This window comes from Triplophysa dalaica, chromosome 22 (assembly GCF_015846415.1).
Source record: "Triplophysa dalaica isolate WHDGS20190420 chromosome 22, ASM1584641v1, whole genome shotgun sequence".
NCBI classification, from domain to species: Eukaryota; Metazoa; Chordata; class Actinopteri; order Cypriniformes; family Nemacheilidae; genus Triplophysa; species Triplophysa dalaica.
In genome coordinates, this window is record NC_079563.1 from 963,366 (window position 1) to 978,706 (window position 15,341).

At 39.5% G+C, this 15,341-nt stretch overlaps 1 protein-coding gene across 2 annotated transcripts; it reads right to left on the minus strand.

Moving 5' to 3' along the window:
• Window positions 1-1,112: 1,112 nt before the first annotated feature.
• On the minus strand, window positions 1,113-14,745 carry tmem150c (transmembrane protein 150C). 2 transcript variants are annotated; one of them, XM_056736656.1, is made up of 10 exons: window positions 14,520-14,743; window positions 13,848-13,968; window positions 12,651-12,741; window positions 12,501-12,554; window positions 12,356-12,388; window positions 12,208-12,275; window positions 11,446-11,573; window positions 11,160-11,337; window positions 6,191-7,123; window positions 1,115-1,284 (listed from the first exon to the last, which is right to left on the minus strand). In XM_056736656.1, exons 3-9 carry the CDS (start codon window positions 12,722-12,724, stop codon window positions 6,915-6,917), a joined length of 744 nt encoding a protein of 247 aa, XP_056592634.1. In that variant the 5' UTR covers window positions 12,725-12,741; window positions 13,848-13,968; window positions 14,520-14,743; the 3' UTR covers window positions 1,115-1,284; window positions 6,191-6,914. The 2 variants fall into 2 exon arrangements, with proteins under 2 accessions (XP_056592635.1, XP_056592634.1); XM_056736657.1 differs by lacking the exon at window positions 13,848-13,968 and having other exon boundaries at window positions 1,113-1,284; window positions 14,520-14,745.
• Window positions 14,746-15,341: the final 596 nt, after the last annotated feature.

Consider the following 15,341-nt stretch of genomic DNA (forward strand, 5'->3'; position numbering starts at 1 on the left):
TTAAACATACCAAGAGACACCATAGGAAGCATCATTCGCAAATTCAAGGCAAAGGGCACTGTTGAAACGCTACCTGGCCGTGGCAGAAAGAAGATGGTGACTTCGACTGCTGTGCGCTACCTGAAGCGTAGAGTGGAGAAAAGTCCCCGTGTGACTGCTGAGGAACTGAGAAAAGATTTGTCAGATGTGGGTGCTGAAGTTTCTGCTCAGACAATACGGCGCACCCTGCTTAATGAAGGCCTCCATGCCAGAACTCCCAGGAGCACCCCCTTGCTGTCCCCAAAGAATAAGAAGAGTCGACTGCAGTATGCCAAAAGTCATGTGGACAAACCACAGAAGTTTTGGGATAGTGTTCTGTGGACTGATGAAACAAAATTAGAACTGTTTGGGCCCATGGATCAACGCTATGTTTGGAGGAGGAAGAACAAGGCCTATGAAGAAAAGAACACCTTCCCTACTGTGAAGCATGGCGGGGGGTCAATCATGCTTTGGGGCTGTTTTGCTTCTGCAGGTACTGGGAAGCTTCAGTCTGTGCAAGGTACCATGAATTCTCTTCAGTACCAGGAGATATTGGATGATAATGTGATGCAGTCCGTCACAAACCTGAGGCTTGGAAGACGTTGGACCTTTCAACAGGACAATGATTCCAAGCATACCTCCAAGTCCACTAGAGCATGGTTGCAGATTAAAGGCTGGAACATTTTGAACTGGCCATCGCAGTCACCAGACTTAAATCCGATTGAGAACCTCTGGTGGGACTTAAAGAAAGCAGTTGCAGTGCGCAAGCCTAAGAATGTGACTGAACTGGAGGCTTTTGCCCATGATGAATGGGTGAAGATACCCGTAGATCGCTGCAAGACACTTGTGTCAAGCTATGCTTCACGTTTAAAAGCTGTTATAACTGTAAAAGGATGTTGTACTAAGTACTAAGATTGAATGTCACTTGGGGGTTGAATAAAACTGATAATGATGTGAGCTCAGAAAAGACATTTGTGCTTATTTTATTATAAATGTTATATTTGTCTGACCTACACGTGCCTCTTTGATTTAATTGTAAGCAGGATGAGTGAATGATCATAATCAATGTGAAACCGACTAAAACAATCAATTTCAGTGGGGGTTGAATAATTTTGAACACAACTGTAATAGCATTTGAAATGTTGTAGGAAAAACAAAGTTGTCGCGTCCTTTATCCAGCTCTATCTTCTTAGCTCTTGTCAGGTCACCGCTTCCCATTCTCAGCTCTGCCATCAGGTCTGGGCATGAACTGCATCCTGCGGTAACCTTGGAACAAAGAGACAAGACTGGCTGAGAGTAGAGTACTGTTCTGCACTCTTTGATGCAACAAGCACATCATTTGTTGTTGGATGTGTTCCTGGTTCCGGTTGATCTAAATAATGCAGCCTAAATCCTCTGAGGATTAATATTATGGAGGTGTAGTGTATGCAAGATTAAAAAGATGAGTCTTTAGTCTAGATTTAAACTGACAGAGTGTGTCTGCCTCCTGGACCGTGCAGGGAAAAATATTCCAAAGTTTAGGCGCTAGATAAGAAAAGGATCTACCACCTGCACTTGATTTTGAAATTCTAGGTATTACCAACTGACAGGACGCCTGAGAGCGTAATGTACGTGGAGGTCTGTAATACAATAGAAGTTCATTCAAATACTGCGGCGCTAGACCATGTAGGGCTTTATAGGTAATAAGCAAGATCTTAAAGTTAATGCAATGCTTTATAGGTAACCAGTGCAAGGTTGACAGAACCGGGGTTATATGCTCATACTTTTTTGTACGTGAAAGAACTCGAGCTGCCGCATTTTGAACCAGTTGCAGTTTTTGTAATAGGCCCGCAGGGCAACCACCTAGAAGTGCATTACAGTAATCTAGTCTTGATGTCATGAATGCATGAATTAATTTCTCTGCATCTGACAGTAATATGACGTAATTTGGATATATTCTTAAAATGGAAAAATGCAATTTTACAGGTGTTGGCGACATGGCTTTCAAATGACAGAGTACTGTCGAATACAACGCCAAGATTCTTAGCTGATGACGAGGATTTTATGGGGCATCCGTCAATCGTTAAGCAGTATTCTTGGTTGTTACGCATAGCAGTTTTCGGTCCAGTAAGTAACACTTCTGTTTTGTCCGAGTTTAGTAGTAAAAAATTGTTACTCATCCACATTTTTAAGTCAACTATGCAATCCTTTATTCGATGGAACTGCTGGGTTTCATGAGGCTTCGAGGAAATATAAAGTTGAGTATCATCAGCATAACAGTGAAAGCTAATTCCGTGTCGCTTTATTATATCTCCTAGAGGTAGCATGTATAATGCGAAGAGCAGAGGCCCCAAGACTGAGCCCTGAGGTACACCGTACTGGACTTGTGATTTGCGGGACACCTCATTGTTTATTGCTACAAATTGAAAACGGTCGGATAAATAAGACTTAAACCATTTCAATGCTATTCCGTTAATGCCGACGTAATTTTCGAGTCTATGTAGAAGTATGCTGTGGTCAATGGTGTCAAATGCAGCACTGAGGTCTAGCAGCACCAATAATGAAATACAGCCACGGTCAGACGCTAAAAGCAGATCATTTGTAACTCTGATCAAAGCAGTCTCTGTACTGTGACATGCTCGAAATCCAGACTGGAATTCATCATTAATGTCATTCCTTTGGAGGAAGGAGCATAATTGAGTTGAAACTACTTTTTCCAGAACTTTAGATATAAAAGGTAAATTCGATATAGGCCTGTTATTCCCTAGTTCTTTAGGGTCGAGTTTTTTTTTTTTTTTAAAGGCCTTATAACAGCCACCTTAAATGCTTTAGGCACATGTCCTAATGTCAGAGATGAGTTAATAATACTGAGAAGAGGATCTATAATTTCTGGGAGCATTTCTTTCAGTAGTTTTGTAGGTATAGGGTCTAGCATGCATGTTGTTGATTTAGATGATCTAATGATTTTAGACAGTTCATCGTGATCTACTGTAGAAAATAATTGCAATTTCTCATTAGGGGTGCTGTAGTTAGTTTGTTCAGCGGATATCACTACAGGTTGCATTGTTATAATTTTTTCTCTTATATCTTGGATTTTACTGGTGAAGTAGTTCATAAATTCATCACTGTTATGCTGAAAATCAGAATCTGTCGTCGATGACGACTTATCTCTTATCTCGTATCTCTTTGAAAGCACACAATATCAGATTTTTGCACTGGGTAAAATGTTCTCTTTATCAGGTAAATGACTCTACCTAAAGATGTCAACTCTGCTTGAGTTAATACTATAAGGGGTATTTCACCCAAAATTGAAAATGCTGTAATCATTAACTCACCTTCGATTTTTTTCGGACAGAAGACAGGAAACAAAGTGATAATAGAATAAATAAGCAGAGAATAATCAGCGCTGTTATGTTCAGTCTGACTTTGTCTGACTAGAAACATATTACACCAGCATAGACAGTGGAAAATTACTGCTTCACAATATTGTTTTGTAAGAACCTTTAGAAGGAGACCATTGAAAACGCATGTAACTTGTAAAGACAATACAGATACAAAATCCAACAATATTAAAATGAGGAAAATCTTTCCTGTTGCTCAGTGGTTAGAGCATTGCGTTAACAACGCAAGGTCGGGGGTTCGATCACGGGGGATTGCACATACTTAGAAACAAATGTATAGGACAATGCAATGTATGTCACTTTGGATAAAAGCGTCTGCCAAATGCATAAATTTAAAATGTAAATTAAAATAAGAATAAATTAACAGGTAAAATAACATGACTATAATAGCTAATACAGGTGCATCAAAAAATAATAATATCATGAGCAAATCCTTTTTTTTGTAATTAAATTCCAAAAAGCAAACTTTCTTATATAATTCATTACTCACAAAGTGAATATTGTAAGAGTTTTTGAAAAGCTTTCTTTAGCTGTAAGTTGTAGCCACCAGAATTAAAACAAAATATTTCAATTTGTGAGAAATTAATATAAGAGAGTTTGCTCTTTGGAATTAAATTATAAAAGAAAAATGTTTTTTTAAGATGCACCTAAATTGCCATTAATAATAGTAGAACAGAACAGAATAGGTCAAATAAAAGGGATATATAACTAATAAATTAATTAAATAAAAATGAGTAAATAAATATACATAAGAATAAGTGAAATTCTACACAAACGTATGTCAGTACTTTTGAGTCAACATTTCCTTCATCTCTTTTATATTTCTCAACACAGGACGTTTTAAGAATTAAACACCATTCCCACTCTAGTATAACAAGGATTTGAGTGTTATGTGGCAAATCCCCTCCTGTGCACTGTGTTTGAGTTACAAGTTTTGAAAGACAGAAGCAGTAACAGCGTGCAAATACAGTGGCAGCAACAAACTATAGGCCAAGGCTTAAAACACTACATTCTTCAGGATATATGTTAGAAACAAGAAATGTAGATAATCTATGCTAATAGTATCCACATTTAGGGTGCAAACTACGAGCTGTCACTTTACTCAGCCGGTTGGTCTTTGTATCAAAAATGGATAATATGTTTTGTTTAGAACATAATTGTGTGTCTGGAGTGCATGAAAACAATTACATTGGTGACGCAATCTGCTCGTTAGCATTCACCCTTCCATCAGTGAGTCCGCCATGTTTATGTCTTGCCCATAATAACATAAGAAACAATGTAAATGTTCCGTTGTTGACCGTAACGGTGAACATAGTGTCGGACAACAGGACACAGCTCATGTTCTGGGTGAGATAGCTAAAGTCTTCTCCTAAATTTCATTATGTTTAAGATTATGTTATTTTGGCCCAAATCTGAGAATTTGAGAAGTTTTCTGATTTTTTGTCTACTTCACATCACATGCAGTGATTTTGTGGGTGAATTTTTTAGGGCACTACTGGTTCTGTCCCACTTAATCGACGCTTTAAACTTGGTCCGGTCGCTCGTTCCTTTTATGCTCCCATCTCCTACGTGATTCGAGCCCGGTGTGCGCACAGCTGGCGCTAATTCACAATTACTCACCGGACTCGAACCACGGTCTCGCCCCGCCTACTGTACTACGTACCCCATCACCCCTCACAGGCCGGGGGGTACCCCCGCTATTGTGCAAGCTCCCTTCCCCTCCCTCGGGGGGGGGTGGGGTGGGGTGTATGCAGCGACGAGACGAGACAACGGAGACGGGAGCCCTCGGAGCGACCGGAAAGAGAGAGGGGAGAGAGGAAAAAAAAAATCCGGTTCCCCGACATGCTGCCGCTCGTTCCTCAACCAGCCGGAGTACTCTCCTTCGCGGTGCCTTGCGGTGGCCCTGGGGCTTCGGTGGACGGCTCGACCGTCCGCCCCCTGGCGGCCGGCGGTGGCTCCTTTATCCGGGAGTCGGGGCGGGTTCCCCGTCCCCTGTTCCTCCCCCTTGGGCGGACGGACGCAGGCTCCGGCCTCTGGCAGCTGGTGGCTCACCCGGCACTTCCGCCCCCTGCTCCTCCCCCTCGGGGGACGGACACAGGCTCCGGCCTCTGTCGGACGGCGGCAACCCCCCCGCTCCCACTTGGACGAAAGCCACCCCACCTCGACCCAGGGGCGCGGCAGCAAAGGTCGCCGTTCCACCGAAGTTTTGACGGTGGCCGCACTGTGCACTTCCGTTTCCCCAGAGCCACCGCTTCGGGCAGCCACTGGCGGACGCCCTTCGTCCGCGCTGCCCGAACTCTCCGGCACCGCGAGGCCACTCGGCGGCGAGGACTCTCCGACAGCATGTCTCTCCTTCCTCCCGGGTTTCGGCACCAATGTAACAAATCTCAATAAAATGGAAGGAGGCGGGAACCGGCAAACATTTAATAAAGTAATATAACAGCCGGCGGCCCCTCACGGACGACCGCCGGCGAACAAAACATAATATAAATACAAACATAACATAAGTTCGGGCCCGGTCCTCTCTCTTCGATGGTCCGGTCGCTCGTTCCTTTTATGCTCCCATCTCCTACGTGATTCGAGCCCGGTGTGCGCACAGCTGGCGCTAATTCACAATTACTCACCGGACTCGAACCACGGTCTCGCCCCGCCTACTCTACTACAATGACTTTTGGTTTTAAATGTTGGTTCACTATCAAAAACTGAAATCAGTGATCCATTAAAGGCAGGATGTCCGGTTTCTCATACCCATTTTTTGTTGTTCAAATCACCAAAACAGACATACCCCTTACCCCATCTTTTGCTTTTGTCAGCGATCAGCTCCGCTAACGTCCATCTTGTGCACTGTGCACCTTACTGCTGACTGGCTACAAGGTTGTTTTGGTACTCAGCCCGACTTTGTCTTTAGAAGCGTAATTTAGAAATCGGACAACCCGCCTTTAACAATGTCTTCATGGTGTTGTCTGACTCTGGTTTCCTTGCAAGAGGACTTTTATGTTACTTTCTATGGTTATTTTTCCCATATTGAAGTTTGTTCTATGAACAGTCACATGAAGCATAGCAACATGAAGATTCTCATTAAATCTTTATTCCATCCTTTATTTTTTGTATCAAAGCACTTTAAATAATCACAGAGGAGATTTTGGGTGATTAAATAGTTTTACTGTAAACTATAAAATGTTTTTTACTGTCTGTAAACTATCACATTTTTAAATCAAAGAAAACAATTAAAATCATAAAACATTTAATTATTGTGCAAAAAAAGCTGAACCTGTATTTATATTTGCTCATTTTATAAGCGTCCTTGGTATTTGATTCACATATAAATATGGAACGCATAACAGTAACTTTGTGCATTTCATGACTTTGTTGCTTTCAAAAAGTCTATTTACACATAAAAAAATGGCAGTCATCCAGAGATCTATCTGGAGAAGGTACATTCAATACGTACACGCATGACTGATAAACTTGCAAACATAGGAATAACGGGACTCAACAGATATTATCAAAGACAGATTATAGTTGGTCAGATTGGTATTCAGAGACCTCAGAGAAACTTTCAGACAGGCTAAATGGAGGTTCCTGGTTGTCACTACACACCATCTCAAAGTGGCAGTGACGGAACTCAATGGCAAATGTGCTCAGGTATGTCAGGAAAAACATAACCAAGGCCCATTGTGCCCGGGCAGCATGCATGTGTAATCGCTGTGCCATTAGAACAAAATCTGTAATTTGTGGTCAAGGTAGCAACAAAAACTGGGAAACTTCATTGAATGAAACAGGCAGCTAGATTATTATTTTAATTTTGGGATATTTCACCTAAAAACAATATAACCTAATGTTTTACTCACCTTCAAGGTATCCTATATGTATAACTTTCTTCTTTCAGAACAATGCAGTGGGATTTATAATACAATGTATCCTTGGTCTTGCAAGCTTTAGAATGGGAGTAAATAGTTGATGATATTTTGAAGCTCCAAAAAGTGCATCCATCGATCCGAAATCTGCTCCACGTGTCCCTGTGGGATTAATAAAGGCTGTCTGAAGCGAATTCAAAATCTCATACTATTCACTCCCATTCTAAAGCTGCGAAGACCCAGGATACGTGGTATTACAATTCCAACTATATTATTCTGAAAGAAGTCTATTTATTTACAGTTAGTTAATGCATTATCAACAATGAAAAAAACTAATACAGCAGTGGGTTGCAGCAACAAGGATTCAGTTTAAATATAGATTAAATCAAGGTTTATTTAATAATTCTGTTGCACCAAACTGTAAACCTTTTTTAAAAATAATCAGGTTTATATTCAAGATATCATTTTATCCAGGCTTTAATTTGACAGTAAATCTAGATTAACGGCGTCTTCGGCAGAGGTCCACGCTCTAGTGATACCTGTAGTGCGCTGGGACAATTCCAAGAGCCCATGACTGACAGGGGCCCCAAAAATAGGTCAAAACGAATATACAATTATTAATCCATCTTCATTCAGTATATATATTTATATAATAATACAATTAATGATATCTTTGTTTTTGGCAGTAAAAGTTAAAAATCCCCATTGACCAAAAAGTAAACATCCATATTGACCGCGACCACCTGTATCTGCATAAAATAGTCCTGCCTTAGCGCAGATCGCTTGGAATCTCCGTCTATACAAGTTACGGTGAGCTGCTCGAACACGTTAGATTCGCTGTGTTTGGATGCCGATGTAGGTTTGCAAAGCAAACATCAATAGCAACGCAACGTTCGCCATTGTTCATGCCGTTGTGCCGGTGTGTTTGTGTTTAGCGCTTTTTTGCGCTAGCGTTGCTTGGAAAAATGAGCCGTATTCGGTGACTTAATACCTGGCTCTGTATTGGCTCTCTAGCCTGTGGAAAGCAACCGGTTCTTAAAGGGCTCCCCGGTCTCATCAACGAAGAACTGGCAATAGCACTGGCTCTGAACTAGCACCTGGTTCCTGCTGGTGGAAAGGGGGTAATGGTGACGGTGTTTAGTTGCAGTCATTAGATGTGCCAGAACTACAGTGACCACAATGTTGCCTAGTAATGTTAAATCAAAATCTGGTTTTCGAACAGGGAAATAGAGTAAAGACAAATGAAAGGGTGTCAAACTTTATATCAGTTTTTGACCAAGAAAGATGTGTAGTCTGTGAGTGGTATTAACCTGTTGGCTTAATGTCCAAAGTGAAATAAGATAGCTAGCAACAGACTAGTGTTAGCCTACATTTAATCACCATTTAATCAGTGCAGGGAAAAATTTGGCAAGACATTCACATTCATATATGTGAGACTTTAAAAGATGGCCTTCAGCACATTCTTTATGGTTGCGTTTAATCATGCATCTAATAGTGAACTGCATACTTGACTTGCATGCATATACAAATCACCAGCAGTAAATATTGTGCTAGAACTAGTATTGAACTACAAGAAGCAAGACAGTTGCATGCCTTTAATTAGAGTTATGTAAAGCTTTTGATGGGACAGGGGGCCCAATTCAATTTTTTGTCATGGGGCCAAAAATTCCTGGCAGCGCCCTTGCTCGCACCTGTCCCTTCTTGATTTCCTCCCCTTTAAATAGCCTTTATGTTTCATTGTCCTGTGCTGGTTCATTGTTTGTGTCATGAGTTCTTGTTCCAGGGTGTTGTGCTGTTAGTCTAGTTTATTGTAGTTTTATGTCAAGTGTTAGTATTAGTCCTAGTCTAGTTAGTCCTTGTTCCTGTTTCCATGTTTTGTTATGTTACCCCCTTGTGGGTGTCTGTTTTGTATTTATATTTTATTAAATGTCTTGTTAACCCATTATCTACTCTCTGGTATTGGGTCCTCTGTTCCTGTTCATGTCTCACCCCGCACGTTCATGACAGTTTTAATTAAAATAAAACTAGAATCTACAAACCCTAGATTAGCTCTAAACTCTATTTACTTTAATCCTTGTTGCTGCAACCCAACCCTAGTTCATGATCATTTCAGCATTTACAAATACATTATTGAAATCAAACATTCTCACCGTTAAATGTGTTAATGCACCATGAACTAACATTAACAAGGATTAATTAATACTGAAAAATCATCGTTATCTAATTTTATAATGTATCTAATCCATTCACTAACATTAAGTGTAACTAAAATTTATAACTGAAGGCTGTTAAGCCTATGTGATTTCTAGCGAAAACGGCAAATATATAAAAAATGTTAAACCTTCCAATCATTCACTCCGTTTACCACCAGTTGAATTGCTGATTTACCAGGTGGATCCTGTTTAGACTACGTTCAGGCTTTGTTTGACTGTAAATTAAACCTTGCAAATGGATTTATCAGATCAGCTATACAGTATATACTTACTGACCACTTTATTATTAACACAAATTGCTAATCAGCCAATCACATGACACCAACTCCATGCATTGAGGCATCTAAAGACGACTTGCTGAAGTTAAGAGAATGGGGACGAAAAGGGATTTAGGTAACTTTGAAGATGTCATGGTTGTTAGTGTCTATGTATTTTAAAAAAAACTGTTGTTTTACTCGCACCTAGATCAACTGTTTACAGAGAATGGTCCAAAAAAGAGATAAGTCCAGTGAGCGGCAGTTGTTGGATGAAAATGCCTTGTTGATGTCAGGGCTCAGAGGACAATGTGCAGACTGGTTTGAGATGATAAAAAAGGCAACAGTAACTTAAATAACCAGAATGAAATCTCTGAATGCACAACACGTCCATCCTGCCTTGTATCAACGGTTCAGACATGTGGTGGTCCTGTAAGTGAGTGGGGGATATTTTTTGGCACACTTTGGGCCCCTTAGTACCTACAGAGCATTGTAGAACGCCACGACCTACCTGAGAATTATTGCTGAAGGGATGTCTATCCCTTTATGACCACAGTGTACTTCTAGCATGATAATGGACCATGTCACAAAGCTCAAACCATCTTAAACTGGTTTCTTGAACATGACAATGAGTTCACTGAGTTCAATGGTCTCCACAGTCACCAGATCTCAATCTATTAGAGCACCTTTGGGATGTGGTGTAACTGAAAATTTGAATCATGGCAAGTGCATGACGCCATCATGTATCTCAAAGATTTTAGATTGCCATCAAGTCAATATAGTCAAAAAAATTTTAAGGAATGTTTCCAACTCCTTGTCGAATCAATGCCACGAAAAATGAACGCAGTTCTGAATGCAAAAGGGGGTCCAACTCGGTATTAGCAAGGTATACCTAATAAAGTGGCCGGTGTTATCTGTATATAGACCAGGCTGACTTCATGAATCAATTTTTAAGGTTAAATTTACTGTCAAACAAAGCCACAATGCAGTATAATTAGGATCCAATTGGTAAATCAGAAATCCAACTGGTAAAAGGAGCAAATACTGTAATATGGGTGTGAGAGACCCTGGACCTCAAACCATTCATATAGTTCAAAAATAAAATAATAAATAAAAAAGCTTTCCATTGATGTGTGATTTGTTAGGATAGGAATATTTTAAACTCTGGAATCTGGCGGTGCAAAAAATTTTAATATTTAGAAAATTGCCTTTAAAATTGTCCATCAGAGGCGCTGTAGCTGGCAGTTGTACTAATATCAACCCTACTACCTGTAGCTGAAATGTTTGTTCTACTGCCGCCATCTTATAATGTATCTTTATTAGCAAATTATCTGAAATTATTAGCAAATCATTTTTGTACAGTCAGACAATGTCTTACTGGAAATTTTCCCATTGCTTTAGTTCAGTGAAGAAGTACACTTGAAGGAAGAAGGATACACAGCAGCACGCAAGAAGTGACAGCTACAGACAACAGGAAGCGAGGAATTCCAGCTCGTTTGCCTTCATTTCGCAAGTTGACCTTCAGGGTCATGAAGGACTGGACCCAGCAGAATAGTGTGCCTAGACCAAAGGTCATGGATGTGCCGATATTATGCAGCTTCTCATCATTTGCCAGCTAAATAAAAAAAAAAATCTGATTGCCCCAGATGTTTACTTTATAACATAAAAAACGTTTACATATTGGTGAACTGTACTCTATGTACAACTTGTAAATAATACATACCTGAAAATTCCCAACTAGAGTCATGACAAAGCAGGCAAGGGACAAAGCCACCAAACTACCAGTGTTGAGCCAGGGTTTTTGCACCCTTGCTTTCAGCTGCAGATATCTCAGCACTCCAAGTATAAATCCTAGAGCCCAAATCACCATGGGATCATTTATTTAGACACCTGACAATTGGTTTAGTACCACCTTAAAGCGATACTTCACCCAAAAATGAAAATTCTGTCATCATTTACTCACCCAACAGTTTGCATCCCCCATTTACTGTCATATTAGGGAAAATAAATAGGCCTATAGTCAATTGGGGGTTACAGACATTCTTTCAAATAGATTCTTTTGTGTTTAGCAGAACAACGAAAGAAATACAGGTTTAGAACAATCTGAGGGTGAGTAAATAATGACAAGTTTTTTGTGTGAGAACTATCATTTAAAGTTTTGACCATTTGTACATAAACAACTGTTACCATCCACCATATTATCAGATATGATTTTGATCTTTTTTTAATCTCTGAAAGTCATAGACATTTGGATAAATCAAATACAGCCAATCATTCAAAAAACCAAAAAAAAAATTCCCGGTAAACTGTGTATTTAAAAGTTCATAGTGTGGAATTTTGCAATTTCAAAGGATGAGTTTGTGCTATGTAGCATAGATATGAAAATTAAAAGCTGATGTATACATATTGCGATTAAACACTGAAATAAAAGTTGTGGCCACAAATGTCTTCAATTAAAAAAAAACTTTCTTTGTACCATTCATACCTACAAAGGCCGCCATGTTCATGACTTGACTAAAAACACAGCTTGCAGGGGGGGCGTTGCCTGCAATGCTAAACATAATAAAAATAGTTTAAAAAGGCAGAATTAATAAAGCAAAAAGCATTTCATGATAAACTTTATAAAGATGTACCTGATATATGGAGGAGGCTTTGATTCCGCCCTTCTATAGACAAAAAATCAGTTTGAATAGATTATTAATACTAACATAATTTTTATTATTGAAACATATATTAAATAATTTAATTGCCAAACATATAGAGGTACATTTCACTTACTTGTAGTCTGAATTTAGGGGGGTTATTTTCTCATCCTCTACAGCAATAAAATACCTGTTTTAAACATTACAATTCCTTTATTTGTAAAATATATAATAGTTATAAAAGCCATTGCACTACTTGTAATTAAATTAGGCTATGGATGCTCACACAACCCAAAGGCCAGCAGCTGTAAAGAGAGAGAACATCAGGGGCAAGAACAGCCACAGACTGCAATTCTTCATATCTCCTGATCAATTTTCTGCAATATGACAAACATCACATTTAGAGAAAAAATCCATTTACATTTTCACTTACCTTGTTTAGTAGTTCTTTAGTTTTTTATTATTTGTTTTCTCCACAAATCTGTGTTAACACGGCCATCGACATTGTCGCTGTGTTTCACCCTTCTCTTACTTCCTAGTGCTAGTATTTTCCTAGGCATTTCATGTTTTGGTTGCCCTATTAAAGGGTGTTGCGGACGCAGAGAGCCATTGTTTATTAAAAGGACCATATTGTTTTCTATCAGTGCACACACCAGCATCAGCGCACCGCTACAACTCTAGACGCTGTTCTGAGTCCATCAGTGACATTAGATGTTATTTGACTGAAATCATCTTTATTTTACAAAATGACTTCACCATAAGCTAAAAGATGCATGTATCTGTTTGGTAATAACGGAAAAACAGCGCATTAATAAAGAAAACCTCTAATAAGTTATTCAATTTTACCAAATTAATAACAGAGTTGTCCTAGATGCGACACTGAGCAGCTCGGCGCTTCCACGTATGGTGTGCGACCCCCTTAACAGTTATAAACAAAAACTGCAGTAACTGAATGTAACTGCTTTACTCTCTTTGGTAGTTGCTCCAGAAAGTCACAAATTGTTTGTATAAAGTTGAACAATTCTAAACTTTTTTGCGTCTCTAGACACATACACTTCCTGTACCAACAATGTGCACGATTAAGGAGGATGGAAGTCACCATGTTGTTTCTATAGTAGCCCTAAACAGACAAACTGCCCCACAGAGTGCGTTCTGTAAATACGTTATCTCCTTCGGCAAAAAAGCAAAAATCTTTGTCCTGTGTAAGCCACAGTATTGCTTCGAAAGGGAGGTGTGAGCCGTGGACTGAGACATTGATTGCAATTCGCAACCTCACGCTAGATGTTGCTGAAATCTACACACAATGCTTTAAGTGCTCATTTTCCATTTAGTAATGTTGTTTGATTTCTGTGGAATGTAGTAGGAATGAGATCTAGCTTTTTTGTTTTTGTAAGGGTAGTTATAGAAGAGGAGATATTGTAATTCCTTTTTTATGACGGATTTTACACATTGTATTTTAATTTTCATTATAAAAATTGGTCACCTCTTTGATGTTTGCCCAGGTACAAGCTAGACAAATCTGTCTCCATAAAGTCCACTCTTATGGACACAGCTGAATCAGGACACCAGATGACCACCAAATAAAAGATCCAGCACACTTTATTCTGTAACAGAGAAATATCCTCAGTCTGTGATTCAAATGATCATAACAGATAAAAGTTGTCAAACAACCAGTAATCGAGTTGAGGGGGGATGGCATCCCCCTTTGAAATAAAGATGGTCAAAATCATCCCCCTTCTAAAATGACCATCTCCCTTATTTTAGCAATGAATGTGTAAATATAAGCACTATCAACATTTAGTTTTTGCGAATATTGAATATGCTAAAACACAAGACGATTTATTTTAAATTGACGTCACGTCAGTAACATAGCAGCGCAGGTGCATATGATTTCAGCATCATGGTCAAGCGACATTGACAGCTTGACCTGAGGGACTTCGGCTTTAAGAGGGCAAGAAGTAGCACTGAAGGCATGTCAAGAGCCAGGAATACTTTTGATTTGTAACCAAAGGCGGAAACTCTGGACAGAGGCGATAACAACACAATTAACGATAATTTGGAGCTTTTTTCTTGATAGCTAACGCCAGCTAGCTAGATAACGTCAGGTTAGACTTTACATTCACAAAGTTCATGTTAGATTTAGTTTCTGTTTCACCTGGAATATCTTACTACAGGGTTTCTCACAGCACTTTACAGCGGACGTCGCCTGCCTCATTAACTAGCCTAAGCAGAAAAAAAAATGTTTTTTATGAGCGTTATCCGCCGTGTCAAGCCTTGCTTCGCGAGCCTCCGCTGACTGCGCGCGCACCTCCCCAAACGGACGAGGCGTTTACACTTGACGCGTTCACCTTTCAGATATTCTTTGAAACGACAGGGTGCGCAAAAACGAAATCGTCCTGTAAATCCGCAGGAAGTAGAAGAGAAGTAGGAATTTTACTCTGTCCTGTCCGATCAGCGTCATCTGGTGGAATGTCATCGCTCTTTCTATCATCGTTTGCCAAACATTCTACAACATATAAATGACAAGTGCAAGGAAAGCCATTACAAGCCATTACTTTCCCTTGCATGAAATTAAAGACTAACAAAGACTTAGCATTGAACGGATCAGTTATTAATTTTGCTTCCCCCTTTCTGTCTTTTGTTTGGCCACCTCAAGTTTAAGAAATATCAGGTAGTGCTATGTATTTGTATTATATGTATTATTTTCAGAATTTGTAAATTTGTTTAATCCATTTGTTCGTGTACTTCAATTAAAATGGACTTGACTTGAGAGGATTTATGTTCATTTACAATGTTTTGTGAGATTTTGTTTAAACATTTAATAGATTAATTTCCAATAGCTTTATAGGTATCATGAGTATGAAGTTGCACTTGCACCCAGAGGAATAAATGTGTCCCCTGTATATAGCCTAACTATGCACAAGCCTGGGGACCAACTCCAATTCTGAGGTGCCTTGGTCAAGATCACTGACAGGAG

Coding starts and splice junctions, on each gene's coding strand:
- tmem150c (XM_056736657.1), bottom strand. CDS start 12,724: ATGAAGAATTGCAGTCTGTGGCTGTTCTTGCCCCTGATGTTCTCTCTC. Junction 12,389..12,500: donor CCCCTAAATTCAGACTACAA/GTAAGTGAAATG, acceptor TTTTGTCTATAG/AAGGGCGGAATCAAAGCCTC. Junction 11,574..12,207: donor GAACATGGCGGCCTTTGTAG/GTATGAATGGTA, acceptor TTTGGGCTCTAG/GATTTATACTTGGAGTGCTG.